Raw genomic sequence first — 19,652 nt, forward strand, 5'->3', positions numbered from 1 at the left:
TGTGCTCTCCTGCACTTGAAAAATTAATATAGACTACTTGATTCAGATTTATTAGTGCAGTTTCATATAGCGTAGTGTCATTTTGGTTACGGACTTAAAACTGAAATGTTACTGCATTTTCCCAAGTTCTTAGTACACTGTTGTGCATACAGTACCTAGAAGCAGTGTTTCCCAGTGGATAGAGCATGGACCTAGATGTCCGTAGGACCAGACACTGCCACTTGTTTTCTGTGTGACCTTGGGCAAGTCACTTCATTGTGCCTCAATTCCCTCATCTGTAAAATGGGATTAAGACTGTGAGCCCCCTGTGGGACAGGGGATTTGTCTAGCCCGATTATATTGTATCTACCCCAGTGTTGAGAACAGTGCTTGGCACATACTGAGTGCCTAACAAATGCCACTTTTATTATTATTGTCATAAGTAAAAATGAAAGTGCTAATGGATCAGTTAATTTTTTTACGGCATTTAAGTGCTTGCTATATGCCAGGAACTCTACTAAGCACTGGGGTAGATATAAGATAATCGGGCTGGACACAGTCCATGTCCCACATAGATTTACAATCTTAATCCCCATTTTACAGATGAGGTAATTGAGGCACAGAGAAGTGAAGTGGCTTGCCCTAGGTCACATAGCAGACAAGTGGTGGAGCTTTATCCAGTAGGCCATGCTGATTCTCAAATTCTCATCTTGGAGACTAATTCAAAGACTAACTGTTAATGTTTATATTAATTTTATCCCTTACCAAGAAAAGGTGCATGTGAAATCAGAGATGCCGTTTTCCGTGAATAAAGTTGTGCTTTTGTTAAATGAAGGCTTTTTGTTCTTTGTAATGTGTGCTAAATTGGGTAGCACCAATTTGGGGCGAGGGAATAATTGAAAGCAAGATACCTAAAGTACCAACCAATATTTTCCCTTGCATTGTCTATATGACACATCTGCTGAATCTGTCTCCCTCATACCAACCACAGAAGGATAAAGTAAGCACTTTCTTACACATTCTGTCATTTCATTTGATAGTGTGGTACATAAAATGAAATTAGGTCTGAATAATGAAAGCGTGGTTTTGCTATCAGACTCCTAACTTTTTCTTTTCTTTTCTTTTTTTTTGGACAGGGGACATGGGAGTTGGGAAGTCCTGCTTACTTCATCAATTTACAGAAAAAAAATGTAAGTCTTATACTTGGAATATGGCATTAATAAATACCTCAAGCGAACTGTGTGTTTATACTCTGGAAACCAAGCCTGTAGTTAAGCCTTTGTGTTGAATTTGAGATATTTAGTTAGCCATGCTATTTAGTTGTGTTCATGTTATTCAAATGATTGGGCTGAGAATTCAGATTTTGTCAGTCAAGAAAGCACATCATTTTAATTCTGTAACTGAAAATATATTTTCTTGTTTATCTTATTTCAAAAGGAGAGTTGTAACAAACTAACTACTCCGTTGTACTCTTTTGCTGTGATGATTAGAGTTTAGAATCATATACCATTGAAAACAAAAAATCAGTCAGAAGGGATGGTCAGAAATCAGGTGTCTTGAGCCATGTGAATGATTTTTAAATCATTCAGGTCAGATGGTTGTCTATTCAAGGTCTCCAGGAATGGAGACACCTCAGTCTCCCTTGGGAGTCTTTATCACTCATGTATCATTCTGACAATTGAGAAGTTCTTCCTTATGTCTAGCTGGAATCTTTCATGTTTAACTTAATTTCCTGTTGTATCCTCTCTGCACATGGACAACAACTAATTAGCACTCTCTCCATTTACACCTTATTAGGCTCGAAGAGTTGATCCTTTAGACTTCTCAGCTCCAGGTTAAAGAGTCCCGTTTTCCTCAAACTATTTTACTTATTCCTCTAATTTTTTTTGGTTTTTTGTTTTGCTCTGCTCAGAGCCTCCCCAGTTTCTTTATATCACTCTTAAAATGTTCTGGACAAAATGATATACATCGCCATAAGGGTCTGACCAGTGTAGAATGTAGCAGGGTGACTGTTTCCTGATTATAGCATAGCCTACTTCTGTTAATGCCCAGTATTATTTTGTCAGTCAATCTATTTGTCAGCAGTGATTATAGTGATATGTCATGGATATGTAAATAAGTGTTATGTACTTATAAATAAGTGTCAAATCAGTATAGTCAACTCTGACTCCCCTTTTCTCTTTGCCCTCCCAGTTTTGTTAATATAGAACTTCAGTGTTTTGAATATGAGCCATCTTCGAAAATTAAATACTCTAGGTGCAGTTCTCCGTTAATGCAGGGGTTGCATTAGGGAAGCATGCACACAAATCTCCTCCAAATAGGCTTGTGTTGACAGAGGACTATAGCTTAACATTTCCTAACATTGTTCTAACCAAAACACTAATTATGACAGCTTCCAGCTGGGGTAATTGTTTATCCAGGAATTGTAGAGATTGTTTTACAAGGGAGAGGAGAATTTACATCATACTCTGTGTATATTAGCTTTCTAGGTAGTTAAGCAGTTATTTGGGCCCAGTATTCTTTGAGCCATTTCTCACTTAATGATCTTACATTGATGATGTATCTGATGAATTAATAACTTAGAAGTAATACAGTATTGGGGCTGTGGACATTTTCATTTTCTTTACTCAGAATTTTTATTGGCCAGGCTGATTTTTCAGACCCTAAATATTTAGGTCTCTGTCAGCCATGCAAATTACTAGTGATTTGAATTCATTGGCCCCAGTGTTCAGGTACTCTGTTAGATAAGAGCCACCTTACTAAAATGCCTAGTCACATGAATAATCACCCTTCTTCAGATCAGGCAATTCAGAAAGAGTAAATGAGAGGTGGATTGTGGCTGGAATATGAAAGGGGAACTGTATTTGAGCACTTTGAAGAACTGTATAAAACTCTGGTTACCTAGGTCTGCTAAATTATATTTTAATCTTTGGTACATTTGGAAAGAATGCTCAGTACAAAGTAAACTCAATAGACATTTCAAACCACAAACCAAGATTTACAGTAGAAAAAACTCTTAACATAGACCAAACCCCTCCACTTCCCTGACCTGCCTTCCAGTCAGCTTTATTAGGAGGTAAGGGTTTACCCATGTGGAGCCAGCCAGAGGTAAAGACTCCTTCCTCCCAGCAATTGATCAATCTGGGAAGAAAAAGAGACCAGAGCTCTTTCTCCCACTTTATCAAGAGAAGTGACTCTGCCCAGGACTGTCACTTACTGTGGGACAAGAAGGTCATAAGTCCATTCCTTTGCTCCCTGGGATATGTTTTTTCTCATTTCCTTCCTTGCAATTCCCTCACTATCTTTCTACACCCTCCTACCCACTTCCAATCCTTCAGTTCTCCCCTTGACACCCTCCACAATCTGCTCTGTGACCTGCACTCCATGGGAACTGCCCTCTCCAAGTTTACCTATTCCTTCTTTTTTGTCCTCCTATCCCTGCTTCCCCTCCCTTCTGCATCACTTGTGCACTTGGATCTGTACCCTTTAAGCACTTGATGTTCACCACATCCTTAGCCCCATAACACTTATTTACATATCCATGACTTATTTTACTATCTAAACTGCAGGCTCATTGTGGGTAGGAAATGTCTACCATCTCTTTTGTATTGTACTCTTCAGTGCACCCAGTACAGTGTTGTGCATGCAATAAGCACACAGTATCATTCATTGATTGACTTTTTGGAGCCTTTATTTCCCCCCATCTGTAATCTGTTTTATTGCTGGCCCCGGCTCCCACCCTATAAACAGTAACCTCCCTTTGGGCAGGGATTGCCTCTACCAACTCTGCTGTATTGTACTTTCCCATGAGCTGAGTACAGTGCACAGTGAATAAATACCAGTGAGTGATTGATTTCAAATACACACAGCTCTTACCAAAGACTATCCAAACTACTGCACTGCCAACATGCTCTGCCTTGATAATTTGGGCATTATGCGAGTCTCCCGTTTAGTTTTAGAAGGTATATTTTTCTCAGTTCAGTTCCAGTTTTCTAAACTTGGGGGATCCTGCATTTGTTCTTACAGACAGAAAGATAAACGTGTTGACAGAAAGATAAATGACTTTTAATTCAAGTACTGTGTTTAGTCATCTTTTCCTTTTTTATGACAGTTATGGCTGATTGCCCTCACACAATTGGTGTCGAATTTGGTACAAGAATAATTGAAGTTAGTGGACAGAAAATCAAGCTGCAGATTTGGGATACAGCAGGACAGGAGCGATTTAGGGCTGTTACGCGAAGCTACTACAGAGGAGCAGCAGGAGCACTCATGGTCTACGATATTACTAGGTAAGATGTCACTGCCTCTGTCCCACTTGAAGTTGTTACATTTGGGTTTTGTGATTTTTATGATTTTTCTCCTTGGTTTCCATTATAAATTAATAAAAAAATTTGTACCATCATCTTTAACTATATAGTATGTAGTCCTTCTCCAAAGAAGAAAAAAGAGACCTAAAGCTAGGTTTGGTACAAAGAGAAGCTGTATTAAGGTAGCATTTGAGTAAGATTTCGAAGGGGTTTTTTGGGTTTTTTTTTTTGGTTTTTTTTTTTAATTCAAACTGCCACCTGAAGATCTGCACTAGAGCTTTCAGGTTGAATGGAAAGAATACACACCTTGCCTTCAGGGTTTTAGAGTAGAACATGTATGGTGCAAAGGATCAGTAAATTCTAGAATCGAGAGTTCTCTTAAGGATAGACAGTGAAACACCTAGAGTGATTGAGGTTAAGCAGGTGCAGTAAATGGAGGAGGCAGTTATTGCTTTATTTGGTAAAAAAAAATACTGAGCCCTAAAAAAGCACTTGTTTTTTTTTTTTAATATGATGTAACTTGAATCTTCTGGTAAATGATTTTCTTTTGCTGTTTGAAGTGTGCCCTATAGTGAATTAACTCTGAAAGTGTCTTGTATTTGCATAAAAATCTAAGAATAATACAGAAGGTTCTAAATTGATTGGTAGTATTCCCTAAGAGCAGGAGGAAGTGAGTAATAAGGGTTGGGTTGTTTTTTTAAATAAGACCTAGCTTGAGTTTAACTATGACTGATTTTAAAAATTCGTTTTAATCCCAGCCATTATCAGCTTAGATTGGCTTCCATCAGAAATTATGATTAGAATTGTTAATTTTTACAACTTGGGTTCAATAAAATTCAATGAACCAGAATTCCTGTTGAAGGAAGAAAAGTGTTTCGGAACAATTTTGGCTGAGTCCTTGCTCTGTTTTATTTTGAAGTACTTTTTGTAGGTGTGACTGAACCAAGAATACACTCAAACCTGAAACTGGATTTTTAAAGCATTTCAGAATAAACACTGAGATGTATTGATAATTGTAGTAAAGTCATTGTTGTTTTGAACCTTTTCAAACCATTTTCATTTGTTTTGCGCTTGGAGGTCTTTTTTAAATAACACTCAGGGTAGAGAAGAGTTGATACTTAGGAGATTTATTACATGCTAAGTGCTGTCTTAGATATCAGTTTTGCCGTTGGACAAAGCCCCCATCCTACATGAAGCACACAGTTTTATCCCCAGTTTATTTATAAGGAAACTCAGGCCCAGTGAGGTTGTGACTTGCTCAAGGTCACACAGGAGGACAGTACTGGAGCTAGTTTTCAAACCCAAGTTTCCCAACTCCCAGTCCCAGAATCTTTCCACTCAGTCAGACTTTATCTCTTTTAAAAAAAAAAGGAAAAATGTGAAAGGCAGTGTTTTGTCTTCATACCAGACTTATTCAGTCACTTCATAAGCAAGTTAGAAGTCGAAGAGAATGCCTCAACTTCTTCATGTGGGTAAATTAATCCATTAAAAATTAAGAATCTAGGAATGGTTTGCAAGGCCTAGGTCAGCCAGTCCTATATTATTGTGAATGGGTTTTAAGGGGCCTAAAATATTTTCCTGAACAACGATTGTTCATATACTTCAAAATAAGGTATGTAGGTATTTCGTCTTTTTGCTTTAACAACTGTGTACGAAGACAATGACTGCTTTTTTGTCCTTCCTCTTTAATGTAGGGTAGGTGTGTGTGTATATGTATATAGATATATCTAGATATAACTATAGGTTTATATATTCACTTGAAGGTCTCAGTTCATTCCATAATTCAGCATCCCCCAGAGTGAGGGTCAGCATGCTCCAGTTAGACTTAATGAAAGCAGAGAGTTAATGATACTCAGACTTCTTTTTATTCAAACTTTTATATCCAGTGGCTCACTTGCCATTCTGGCCTATATAAGGATATGCTTTGAATTGTCTCCAAGTCACCCTAAAAACATAAGTAATTACCAATAGTTGCAGGGTAGTCTCAAATCACCTTAATGTATCAGATTGGGATCTTGGGATTCAACAAGTAAATATTTGAAAACGGTTTTGATAGCCATCCTTGAAAATGCTAATTATTAATGTCCAAAGAATAATACCTATGGTCTTGAAGAAGTGGAGTAAAACGTGTAATGCAAATATTTTTGCAATATCCTATTTCTCTCCATTCTTAATTACCAAAAAAGCACGTGTGATATGGCAAACCGTATGTAAAAATTACAGCTTTTTACTCTCTTGTTTTCAGAAGAAGCACATATAACCATTTAAGCAGTTGGCTGACAGATGCAAGGAACCTCACCAATCCAAATACTGTAAGTTCCGTGGTATTTTGTTTAAATTAACTTTAAGTCTATTTAGTGCAGGAAAGGGACTGAAATTAATGGTCTTTTGGTCCCAAGAAAAATAAAAATAAAATGTTCAGATGATTCTTAATGTATTTAGGATAATTTATATTTCTGTTAGCTGTACTAGTTTTTATTTAGCTTTGGAATTTTGTTGAAAGCTAATATGAAAATGGAAGACATTATATAAATGAAATGATCATTTGTTGTTCCCTTCCCCCATCAGATAGTAAACTCCATGAGATCAGTGTCTGTCTTGTTCCTTTTTTTAACACTTTTCAGCCATGTACAGTTCTCTGTACAGTGGTCCCTAAATTATTTCTTTACTGATGTTCATTCATTCATTCAATCGTATTTATTGAGCACTTACTGTGTGCAGAGCACTACTAAGCGCTTGGGATGAACAAGTTGGCAACATATAGAGGCGGTCCCTACCCAACAACAGGCTCACAGTCTGGGGGGGGAGACAGACAAAACAAAATATGTGGACAGGTGTCAAGTCATCAGAATAAATAGAAGTAAAGCTAGATGCACATCATTAACAAAATAAACAGAATAGTAAATATGTACAAGTAAAATAAATAAAGTAATAAATCTGTACAACCATATATAGAGGTGCTGTGGGGAGGGGAAGGAGGTAGGGTCGGGGGGATGGGGAGGGGGAGAGGAAAGAGGGGGCTCAGTCTGGGAAGGCCTCCTGGAGGAGGTGAGCTCTCAGTAGGGCTTTGAAGGGAGGAAGAGAGCTAGCTTGGCGGATGTGCGGAGGGAGGACATTCCAGGCCAGGGGCAGGACATGGTTCGGGGGTCGACGGCAGGACAGGTGAGAACGAGGCACAGTGAGGAGATTAGTGGCAGAGGAGCAGAGGGTGTGGGCTGGGCTGTAGAAGGAAAGAAGGGAGGTGAGGTAGGAGGGGGCGAGGTGATGGACAGCCTTGAAGCCGAGAGTGAGGAGTTTTTGCCTGATGCATAGGTTGACTGGTAGCCACTGGAGACTTTTGAGGAGGGGAGTAACATGCCCAGAGCGTTTCTGCACAAAGATGATCTGGGAAGCAGCGTGAAGTATAGACTGAAGTGGGGAGAGATCAGAGAGGAGGCTGATGCAGTAATCCAGTCGGGATAGGATGAGAGATTGAACCCACAAGGTAGTGGTTTGGATGGAGAAGAAAGGACGGATCTTGGCGATGTTGCGCAGGTGAGACCGGCAGGTTTTGGTGACGGATTGGATGTGAGGGGTGAACGAGAGAGCAAAGTCAAGGATGACACCAAGATTGTGGGCTTGTGAGATGGGAAGGATGGAAGTGCTGTCTACAGTGATGGGAAAGTCAGGGAGAGGGCAGGGTTTGGGAGGGAAGATAAGGAGTTCAGTCTTGGACATATTGAGTTTTAGATGGCGGGCAGACATCCAGATGGAGATGTCCTGTAGGCAGGAGGAGACCCAAGCCTGAAGGGAGGGAGAGAGAGCAGGGGCAGAGTGTCATCAGCGTAGAGATGACAGTTGAAGCCGTGGGAGCGAATGAGTTCACCAAGGGAGTGAGTGTAGATAGAGAACGGAAGGGGACCAAGAACTGACCCTTGAGGAACCCCTACAGTAAGGGGATGGGAGGGGGGGAGGAGGAGCCCGCAAAGGAGACTGAGAATGAACGGCCGGAGAGATGAGGAGAACCAGGAGAGGACGGAGTCTGTGAAGCCAAGGTCGGATAGCGTGTTGAGGAGAAGGGGGTGGTCCACAGTGTCGAAGGCAGCTGAGAGGTCGAAGAGGATTAGGATAGAGTAGGAGCCATTGGATTTGGCAAGCAGGAGGTCATTGGTGACCTTTGAGAGGCCAGTTTCGGTGGAATGTAGGGGACGGAAGCCAGATTGGAGGGGGTGGAGGAGAGAGTTGGCATTGAGGAATTTGAAGCAGCGGGTATAGACGACTCGTTCAAGGAGTTTGGAAAGGAATGGTAGGAGGGAGATAGGGTGATAACTAGAAGGGGAGGTGGGGTCAAGAGGGTTTTTTTAGGATGGGGGAGACGTGGGCATGTTGGAAGTCAGGGGAATGAACCAGTGGAGAGTGAGCGGTTGAAGATGGAAGTTAAGGAGGGAAAGAGGGATGGGGCGAGAGATTTCATAAGATGAGAGGGGGGGACGGGGCGAGAGGTTTCATATGGTGAGAGGGAATGGGGTCAGAAGTACAGGGGGGCAGAGTAGCACTTGAAGGAGGTGATCTCATCTGAGGATACTGCTGGGAAGGATGGGAGAATACCGGAGAGGGTTGAGAGCAGGGGGGTTGGAGAAGGGGGAGGAGTGATTTTGGGGAGCTCAGACTTGATGGAGTTAATTTTACTAATGAAGTAGGAGGCCAGATCATTGGGGTTGAGGGATGGAGGAGGGGGATGAAAAGGGGGCCTAAGAAGGGAGTTAAATGTATGGAAGAGCTGATGGGGATGATGGGCATGGGTGTGAATAAGGGAGGAGAAATAGTTTTGTCTGGCAGAGGAGAGGGCAGAGTCAAGGCAGGAAAGGATAAACTTGAAGTGAACGAGGTTGGCTTGATGTTTAGACTTTCGCCAGCAGTGTTCCGCAGGTCTAGCATAAGAGCGAAGGAGGCGGACAGTGGCAGTGATCCAGGGCTGTGGGTTAGTGGTATGAGAGCGGCGAAGGGAAAGGGGAGCGAGTGAGTCGAGCTGAGTAGAGAGGGTAGAGTTGAGGGCAGTAATCTGATCATCAAGACTGGGTGGAGAGGAAAGAGAGGCGAGGTGGGGTGTGAGGCGCTCAGACAGATGGATGGGGTCAAGAGAGCGGAGGTCTCTGTGAGGTAGTAATATAGATTTACGGGGGAGAGGAGTGTGAGTGAGGAGGCAGGTGAGAAGGTTATGATCAGAGAGAGGGATATGAGAGAGAGGCTAATGATGATAAAGCCACAGTGCATTGGAGATTGTTCAAACTTTTCAAATAGCAGAATTTAACTTGTTTCCTTTCCCCTTTCTAAAAATAAAATTTAACCCATATTTAGTGGGAAGTAGCATCTTGTATAGGCTGACAGTCTTCTTCCCAGCTTGAATCATATATCGGTTATAACGCTGTTTGGTTCTGAGCAGGAATTCAAGTGGATCCCCAAGTGTTTAGGTATGGGGGAGGGCTCATGGGTGGTGCACTTGATGTGCAATTGTTGACACTTTGTCGCATTGCTGCCTAATTAGCTGGAGATGGGGTTCTTGGGGAATCAATCAATCGTATTTATTGAGCGCTTACTGTGTGCAGAGCACTGTACTAAGCATGCAGACTCCATGGAGGACATAGTCTTTGTTCGACCAGTTTGGCGTGGCCCATCGCTTAGAAATCTGCAGGTGGCCGTGATCTTGGGCAGCCCTCTAGAAGGAGGACCTCTGGTTGAGGAGGCTTTTTGCAAAAAGTATTAATTTCAAGTATTAAGTATAAAAGTATTAACTTGGTCCATGTAATATTGCCAAATGGAACATGGAGCCAAGCCGTCCCTGTCTCAAAAGTGGAAGTGTCGTGGGTAGAGAGAAAACCTTTCAAGGCAGTCATTTGACTTTTAGTTTAACTATGAAGATAGTTATAAAAATCAACCTATAAAAATTATTATACTGCTCAAAACTTGACGCAGTCTTCCCCACACTACGTATCCTTTCCACCCTGCATATGAGGGAGTTGAGGGTTAGTAATGAGAACAAAATTACCAGTTGTGGACTGTAAGGTGGCTTTTTTGTTTGTTTTTTTTAGATTTCATACTTGCCTGCAGGTATTTTCAGGGGGGCATTTCATCTTCTTATGCTAAGCCTGGCCCATTTTTCAAATCCTGGGCTTTTGCGTGTAACAGTTTATTTGGTTGTAGTTTTTGACTACTTCAGTGTTGTTTTTTGGTCTTGCAACAGGTGATAATTCTCATAGGAAATAAAGCAGATTTGGAAGCACAGAGGGACGTAACATATGAAGAAGCCAAACAGTTTGCTGAAGAAAATGGTGGGTTTCTTTTGGAAGTGTTGTCTAAAATGGCTTTCACATCACAACTACAATGAAAAAGATAAAACTTGCTGACTGAAAATTACTGGGCACTTTAATTGTAAATCTTCAGTCAATCTTCAAATAATCTCGAGGATGAGGTAAAAGTTTTTCTTTAAGGTTCCTCTTTAAGGTTAAAGCTACAAATGTGTCCACCATTAATATAGGACAACTTGTCTTGGTGGCCCTGTCCAATGAAAGGGTGTAGGATGAAAACCTTTTCTGTTCCCTCCCACCTCTGAATGTTGTTTTTTCCAGTGATAGGAATCAAAATTCCTTGGGGAGGTACATTCAAACTGTAGCTAGAATTCCTGCCAAGTTGTTTTTTTTTTCTTAAGGTATTTTACAAAAGTATCTTAATGGCTTACATTTTCTCTTTAGGTTTATTGTTCCTTGAAGCAAGTGCAAAAACGTAAGTATAACCATAGCCTGATCATAAAGTCAAATAGATTTTAATTACACATCAAGAAAAATGTTTCAGTGAATAAAGATTTCACTAAATAATGTTTGGAATGAAATATTTTATCACACTAGTTTTTTTACACAGTTTAGGCTTGACTTTGGAAGTTGATTGTAGAAAAGGTGTACGGAAGGGATTTAATAACTTGCGGTAATCTTTAAACTAGGTCCTTTTCCAAGACCTTTGGTCTTCAGTCAGGAGATGTGGAAATAGATGCTATCAAGTCTATACTCAGAGGTTGGCAACCTTTTTGTGCCTGAGTCAAACAAAATGAAACCTTTGAGCAGGTGGTATACGCAGAGCCAATCGTATAATTTAAATACACATTAACATATCTTGGTTCTCTGTAAATCTAAAGGTTTATAATGACAACGCCTGCACCCCAGTACAATGCTTGCTTGACGGTGCCTGGGTTGGATTAACCGTCCTTAGGGACCCAGGAATACTTGGTTTTTATGGGGGCCCTTTCTGGCAACATCGTACGGTGGGAAAATGTCCCTGAGCTGCATGGCTGGTTTGTGGCAACAGCTGTTGCTGCAGCAGGGAAAGGGGCAGAAAAAAGCATGGCCTAGTGGAGAGAGCACAGGCCTGGGGGGTCAGAGGGCCCTGCGTTCCAATTTCGGCCCTGCCACTTGTCTGCTGTGTGACCTTGGGCAAGTCACTTAACTTCTCTTTGCCCCAGTTACCTCATCTGTAGAACGGGCATTAAAACTATGAGTCCTGTGTGGGACAGGGACTGTGTCCAACCTGATTACCTTGTATCTGCCCCAGCTCTTAGTACAGTGCCTGGCACATAGTAAGCACTAAATAAATAGCACGGTTATTATTACTGTTAGAGGGAAGGAAGGAGGGACTGGTTTGATTGGCCTTGTTGAGGTTCCACTCTTCTCCACTTCCCTTTCGTTTCCCCAGGGATGTGAGGGAGCAGTGCCCACGTGGCTAAGCAAGGGCAGCAGTGGTGTGGCCCCCTCCCTCCCCATCTGGACCCACCAGTGGAGGACAAGGGCGCAATGAGGCCTCTGGGGCAGCTGGATCCTCCTCTCCCCGCTCAGAACAGAAAACGGTTCCTTTTTGTCCCAATCCCAGCCACAGGCTCCGGCCGGGCCGCTCAGGCATCGGGGAGAGCTTTCCTAGGCTTCATGGTGCAGCTGTTAAGACCACCTCTTGCTGATATCCCTCCACCTCCTTTCTCCCGTAGCTCCGAGGAGCTGCAGAGCCTGAGGGGTATCCCCGGGATGGGAGGGGATTCAGCAGAGGAACTCCCTCTCCGGGTGGAATGGAGCGAGGAATCCCCAGTCCGAAGGGTGCAGACTGGGCCTGGTCCCAATATGGTCCTGGATGACCTCAAAGCAGGGGACAGGGGCCATGGCCTTCAGAGGGTTGGCGCTCACCTGGGTCCCAGGCTGGTTGAATGTTGCTGATTCAATCAATCAATCGTATTATTGAGCGCAGAGCACTGTACTAAGCGCTCGGGAAGTACAAGTTGGTTGATTCCCCCGGCTTCCTACTCCAGCCCATGGCAGCAATGGGCTGGGGAGAGCCTAGGGGGACACGTGTTGTCTGCCAGAGCTTTTTGGTGGTTGCGTGGGGCTGTCAAGCTCGTTATGGGGAGGGAACGTATCGGCTAATTCTGTTGTACCTCTCCCAAGCACTTAGTACAGTGCTCTGCACATAGGGCTCAGTAAATAGGATTGATTTTAGGGTGGTCGGGTGGAGCCCCTTTCTTTGAAGCTCAGAATGTTGGAGCCGTTTTGAATCAGCTTTTCAAGCTTGGAAAGAATATATAGCGTGGCCTTCAAGTTCATATCTGCAATCAATCAATCAATCGTATGTATTGAGCGCTTACTGTGCGCAGAGCACTGTACTAAGCGCTTGGGAAGTACAAGCTGGCAACATAGACTGTGAGCCCACTGTTGGGTAGGGACTGTCTCTATATGTTGCCAATTTGTACTTCCCAAGCGCTTAGTACAGTGCTCTGCACATAGTAAGCACTCAATAAATACGATTGATGATGATGATATAGAGATAGTCCCTACCCAACAGTGGGCTCACAGTCTAAAAGCCTACATGCATTGTCTTCATGACTTCAATTTTAAGATAAAACCCTAAAATTTTTTTTTAGATTTAAGGAAATTTTCTGCCAGCCTGGTTAAAACCAGAAGCTTTTCACCGTGTTTGCTACCTATCCTATGCTACCTATATTCAGTCGTATTTATTGAGCGCTCACTGTGTGCAGAGCACTGTACTAAGCGCTGAAATATATAGAAGCAGCACGGCTCGGTGGACAGAGCCCGGGCTTGGGAGTCAGAAGTCATGGGTTCTAATCCCGGCCCCGCCGCTTGTCAACTTTGTGACTTTGGGCAAGTCACTTAGCTTCTCTGTGCCTAAGTTACCTCATCTGGAGAATGGGGATTAGGACTCGTGAGCCCCATGTGGGACCACCTGATTACCTTTTATCTCCCCCAGTGCTTAGAACAGTGCTTGGCACAGAGTCAGCGCTTAACAACTACCAAAATTATTATTATTCTACATTGGGGTGAGGCACACTTTTGTAGAGGCAGGAATGCACTAACACAGGCCCTGTCTCCCCTCGTTCCAGTGTATCCTCCTCCAGGAGGCCTTCCCAGACTGAGCCCCTTCCTTCCTCTCCCCCTCGTCCCCCTCTCCATCCCCCCCTCTTACCTCCTTCCCTTCCCCACAGCACCTGTATATATGTATATATGGTTGTACATATTTATTACTCTATTTTACTTGTACATATATCTATCCTATTTATTTTATTTTGTTGTTATGTTTGGTTTTGTTCTCTGTCTCCCCCTTTTAGACCGTGAGCCCACTGTTGGGTAGGGACTGTCTCTATGTGTTGCCAGTTTGTACTTCCCAAGCGCCTAGTACAGTGCTCTGCCCATAGTAAGCGCTCAATAAATGCGATTGATGATGATGATGATGATGATGATGATGATCCTCCTACATTGGTGTGAGGTTTATAATGCACACTTTTGTAGAGGCAGGAACGCACTAACACAGGCCCCGTCTCCCCTCGTTCAGTGCACGGTGTTTTCCAGTTACAGATTGTTGAGTTTAAAGATCACGGTGGGTGACTATCCAGTCCCTGGAAAGAGGTTTTTAAAGAAAGGGTGAATAGGCTCGTGAATTTTAAAAAAAAATGTATTTGTGGAGTATAGCCCTGTCCCCTCAACATGTTGATTGTTCCTTAGGGGAGAGAATGTGGAGGATGCGAATAGGCTCGTGAATTTAAAAAAAAAAAAAATGTATTTGGGGAGTATAGCCCTGTCCCCTCAACATGTTAATTGTTCCTTAGGGGAGAGAATGTGGAGGATGCCTTCCTGGAGGCCGCCAAGAAGATCTACCAGAATATCCAAGACGGGAGTCTGGATCTGAATGCCGCAGAGTCTGGGGTGCAACACAAACCTTCAGCTCCGCAGGGAGGACGCCTGACGAGCGAACCCCAACCGCAGAGAGAAGGCTGCGGCTGCTAGTGACCCCTCTGCCGTAGCCCCGATTCTGACCTTTCACCTGTCGGAAGCAGTATTTTTTTGCTGCCCCATTGTCTTCTGTACACCTTACTGGGTTTCATTAAAAAAAAAAAAAAAAAAAAAACTCCGCTGAGAAAACAGTTTAACACAAATACTAAACTGCTAAACAACTTTAGACGGAATCAGGTTATCAGAGGCAAGTAGAGTAATCTCTCCTGCATGGTAAATCTCTAGAAGTTTTTTTTTTTTCCTTCCTTGATTGTCCTTGTGATAGATGTCACCAATACATGATTTAAACTGAGCACTGATGCCGGACTCATGATTTTTACACTTTTTTTTGGCAGGGCTTCGTCTCCCTTGTACGGTTTAATTTGATGGGCTCTTTAAGCCTTTGTCCCCATCTATAACCTCTAAGTATGTTCATTGTAACGGATCAATTTATTTGCTGTGAAATAACTTCTGACGGTAGAAAGGGGGTTCTGTAACTGTATTTTTTATTTTTTTGTTGAAGTTCCCTGGCGTGTGGGGTTTTCTTGCTGCAGGGGTATTCATCTACTTCTGTCTTAGCCTGTCACAGGGAGAAAAAAAAAATCTGTTTCCCTTTTTTTTTTTTTCCTTGTGCTCAAGAACTTTACCTTTTTGGGCCATTTTATCTTTTACATTTGTTAATGGAACGTAAATATGTATAAAATTGAAGGAATCGAACTAACATACTTTCTGTGTATATGATTTTAATGAAGAAAATAAATCGATTACTGGCATTAGAGCAGTATATAAGGAAATATCAGTTTGTACAGGATGACGTATCTGTGACCATGTTAGGCCCATTTAACACAAGGAAATGGAAAATAACTGCAGTTCACTCAGTTATATTGGCTTTACTCCTTAGAGCTTCTGTCTTGGGAGCATCCATTTGCTGGCAGGGGACATTATTCTGGGGAAGAACATCCCGATGTAAAAAGATTAACACTAGCAGCATTTAATGATAATATCCTTGTTCCATCTTTGCACTGTGGTATATCTGCTGTCCTATTAACCCTGTACTTGTGCAATCAACTGTGCTAACCTGCTTTTCTCTTTCGTAGACACTTTTGCATTACCGGGCTGCATTTCCTGCCTTACTGTATAGAAGAAAAAAGGCTGGGTTTATTGCACATTTTAAGCTTTTATACCTTTATCTTTTGGAACGGTGGTCAGCTTCTGAATTGGACAGCCGGATTAGACGGTCTGTCGTGAAAGGATTTTTAACTAGTGTTTGTGCATTTTTAACGCTACAGTGAAATTAAAAGCCATTCTCCTCCTTCAGTTAGCACTTTCTGGGGCTAATATGTCATGTTGGCATAAGTCGTTTTGTAAAAGGGGAAAGCATTTCAATAGTGTTCAAATGCACATGCAGACGTGATAAAGTGAACTTGTTTACTGTATACTAGCTGGTTTGACCGTTCAGAGCAGACTGTGCATTTCAGAAGATAAGGGGATTATTACCATGCCAGTCTTGACTTGGAATACTCTCACCTATTTCATTTCTGTGGATGAATAGCATTTATTCATGGCCAGAAGGGTGAGGAGCAAGGTGTTGCTTTCAGGATGATCAAATAACCCGAAGCATAGAAGAATAACGCACGTAGTCCGGCTGCAGTGTTGAAAATTCAGAACGGTTTTTTAAACTTCTGTTTACGGGCGCTAAATGAAATCCTCTATCTTTCAGAGTTGTAAGCAGAGAGCGGTACCAGAGTATAGTCGATGTTAAATTAAAAGCCAAAACTGGAATGTGCAGACACCAGGATCTGGGTAACTCGTGCACTGTCCCTCGTTTTTTGCCTGGTTAATTTTTATTTTAAACAAGATTCCTGAAGGAGATTGGTATATACTGTTAAAGGATTATAGTTGATCCTGCATTTTGCTGAAACTTGCACCCCAAGGAGCTTTGCCCAGGGACCATGTTCTGCTGGTATATATATATGTATAAAAAAAAAACCCCATTGAGATACACGGTAGAAATCACGATGCAGAGATTACAGCTGGTTGAAGGTGCAATACCCTAATTCCCCAAGTTACAGTGGGCCTTCCGGTTTCTGTGACAGAAGGATTTGTTTGGACTGCTGTACTCTCCATTTGATGTAACTAAATGCTATTACTCTAAATATTTGTAAATAAAGTACCTGTATCTAGATTAAATTATAATCAGTCGCATTATTTTCTGAGCTGACAGGATTTAGATCCCAGAGTCAACGTGTTTGCTTGCCGTAGACGTTTTCAGTAGCATAAAAAAAGGATAGGACACTTATTTATTGTGTAAAGCAACTGTAATGTGGCGTCTACCGGGATCACTCCAAGCGGTCCCCTGGTTTTACCCTTTGAATAGATCATACAGTCCTTTTTCAGTGGCAGTTTTGACTTTCTCATCTCACTTCGGTGTAACATGAGCACACCGGGCCGGTGGAATTCTTGGGCTGTTTTTTAACAGAAGGGGCCAAATTCTGCTTTTGCCTGCATGTTTGGTTTCCCTAGGATGAGTTGGAATATTCAGAGGCGGATGGAGTGGATTTAGTAATTTCCCTTGCTAGTTTGATTTCCTGGCACCAACCAGTAAAAACTCAGTTGCAGAGGGAGGTAAATATTGCGATCGCAACTTGCGGGTTCACACTTCATTAACCTGCCTTTTACTAGGTTGCAGGCTGTTTACTACAGAGGAGGCCCCCGGTCTGTAACTGGTGCTCAGAATTTATTTATGCTGTTAGATTACATTCCGGTACAATGTTCAAGTAATTTTCATTGTACAATAAAGTAAGTACGTGTTCAATGCTGTAACTGATTTTTTGTTGTTGTTGTTAACCTGCAATACTAAGATTATTCCTCTTAGTTGAAGTTGGGGAATAGCAAATTTCTGTCATTAGCGGTCCTGTAGAAAATTCTAAGTCTTGTTAATACAAAAGCATATTCTGGAGAGGCAGATGAGAGTTTGGTTTTTTAGGAGAGGGGTTCACTAAGATTAAGTAGTGAAATTTCAATTAAAATGAGTTAGAAAATTCCAAGGAAAAGCTGGTTTGGAGTTCCTGTAGCCAAAGGTAGCCATGTGGTCCTGTATTACAGTTGTGCCTTAGTTCTTCTGTTTAAGTGGTCTTATTATAGGTCACACTCTTCTAAATCTGGCTTTAATGATGGCATTTATTAAGCGCTTACTATGTGCAAAGCACTGTTCTAAGCGCTGAATTCAGAGGTGGAGGCCAACCATCTCCATCTCAGCCTTAGTATGGATCACTCCCAGCCATTTCCTAGCTGGAGCAAAGGAGACAGGATTTTTTTTTTCCTGTCTCTAAGTGGCCTCCTCCCTCCGGCTCTAGTGAGGTGACCCCACTTCTGTTGTGTGATCTCGGGCGAGTCACTTCTCTGAGCCTCAGTTCCCTCATCTGTAAAATGGGGGTGAAGACTGTGAGCCCCACGTGGGGCAACCTGATCACCCTGTATCCTCCCCAGCGCTTTGCACATAGTAAGTGCTTAACAAATGCCAATTATTATTATTATTATTATTATCTGCAAATCTCTCCTGCTGACCCTCCTGAAGCAAGGCAGGGATTATAGCTCCGTGGAACCTTTCCACTTGAAATTCCTGCCAGAGAGAGGAGGAGGCCGCAGTGCACCTGTCCTCTCTCCCCCCTCCTTTCTTGACACACAGGATTTAGCGCTGAGCACTTAATAACAGTGCTCTGCACATAGTAAGCGCTCAATAAATACGATTGATGATGATTTAGTGCTTGTTGTATGTACTGCACTGTACTAAGTACCAGGAGAGAATATGGGTGGGAATTGTCCCTTGGGGGCCTAACTCTGTGGGTATTCTGCATTTTACAGATGAGGACACAAGTCCAGAGAAGTCAAGTGATTGCCCAACATAACACAGCAAGCAAGTGGCAGATCTGGTACGGCGTCTGGCACATAGTAAGTGCTTAACAAATACCATATTATTAGAACCCAGGGCACCCGACTTCTAGGGCCCTTTCCACACTAGGCCACACCGAGGTTCTCCCTCGGGCGAATTTCTTCCTTACCGAGCACTCAGGTTAGAGCGGACCCTCCCCGTCCCCTGGAGGTCTGGGACACTGTTTTGACCCCAAAGCAGCGGCGATAAAGGGAACTCTGGAAAAGGACTTGGGATTGCAGACGTCAGGAACGGCGAGATTCCCTTTGGGGCTTGGATGGGTTTTCCTCCTCTAGCAGCAGGGGTAAAGTGCATCAATCTTCCCTTGACTCAGGAGAGCTAAAAATCAATCTTACCTTGACTCAGGAGAACTAAAAAAACCAGCAGAAACAGATCTGGCAGGGCTGAAATCATCTGGGACGCGGGACTGGGGAGTTGCTCATCCTTGCAGGGAATTTTCAGAGGAAAAACTACTACAGGCGAGTAACCAGTGTTTCTACTACTAGTTTCACGCTTTAACAGGGACCAGAGCACTACCTTGATGTCCAGTGTGTGAAATTCACCGGGAGCCACAGACAATAATGGTATTTGTATACTAAATGGTATTTATTGAACACTTACTGAGTGCAGAGCGATGTGCTAAGCATGTGGGAGAGTGCTTCGATAAGAGGTAAAGTGAATCTGACCACCCCTACTGCATAAAGTCAAGTTTAGCTTTCATGGGACCGGTTTGGGGGCAACCTAGCTGTTAAATAGAAAGAGAAAATGTTGAGTGGGAATGTTCCGCCTTGGTTTAAATGGGACAGTTCCGTACCAGCACCGTACCATTTCAGAATGGTGCAGGGAAAATGATGAAGTGCGTGTTTAGGAATTATAATAATGTTATTTGTTAAGCGCTTAACTGTGTCAAGCACTGTTCTAAGCACTGAGGGAGATGCATGGTAATCAGGTTGTCCCATGTGGGGCTCACAGTCTTTCATCCCCATTTTACAGATGAGGCAGCTGAGGCTTAGAGAAGAGAAGTGACTTGTCCAAAGTCACACAGCTGACAAGTGGCAGGGCTGGGTTTAAAACCCACGACCTCCGACTCCCAAGCCCGGGCTCTTTCCACTGAGCCACACTGCTTTTCTAATTATGCCTGTG

At 42.7% G+C, this 19,652-nt stretch overlaps 1 protein-coding gene across 3 annotated transcripts in view; it reads left to right on the forward strand.

The window, feature by feature from the left end:
• RAB14 (RAB14, member RAS oncogene family) overlaps positions 1 to 17,395 on the forward strand; it is a 39,759-nt gene extending 22,364 nt beyond the window's left edge. For all 3 annotated transcript variants that reach the window (XM_038744651.1, XM_038744652.1, XM_038744650.1), the window contains exons 3-8: positions 1,116 to 1,169; positions 4,091 to 4,268; positions 6,532 to 6,598; positions 10,507 to 10,594; positions 11,015 to 11,045; positions 14,416 to 17,395. In XM_038744651.1, the coding sequence (XP_038600579.1) occupies positions 1,116 to 1,169; positions 4,091 to 4,268; positions 6,532 to 6,598; positions 10,507 to 10,594; positions 11,015 to 11,045; positions 14,416 to 14,593 (596 nt within the window). In that variant the 3' untranslated portion in view covers positions 14,594 to 17,395. The remainder of the gene's footprint in view (positions 1 to 1,115; positions 1,170 to 4,090; positions 4,269 to 6,531; positions 6,599 to 10,506; positions 10,595 to 11,014; positions 11,046 to 14,415) is intronic.
• Positions 17,396 to 19,652: the final 2,257 nt, after the last annotated feature.

This window comes from Tachyglossus aculeatus, chromosome 4 (genome assembly GCF_015852505.1).
Source record: "Tachyglossus aculeatus isolate mTacAcu1 chromosome 4, mTacAcu1.pri, whole genome shotgun sequence".
NCBI classification, from domain to species: Eukaryota; Metazoa; Chordata; class Mammalia; order Monotremata; family Tachyglossidae; genus Tachyglossus; species Tachyglossus aculeatus.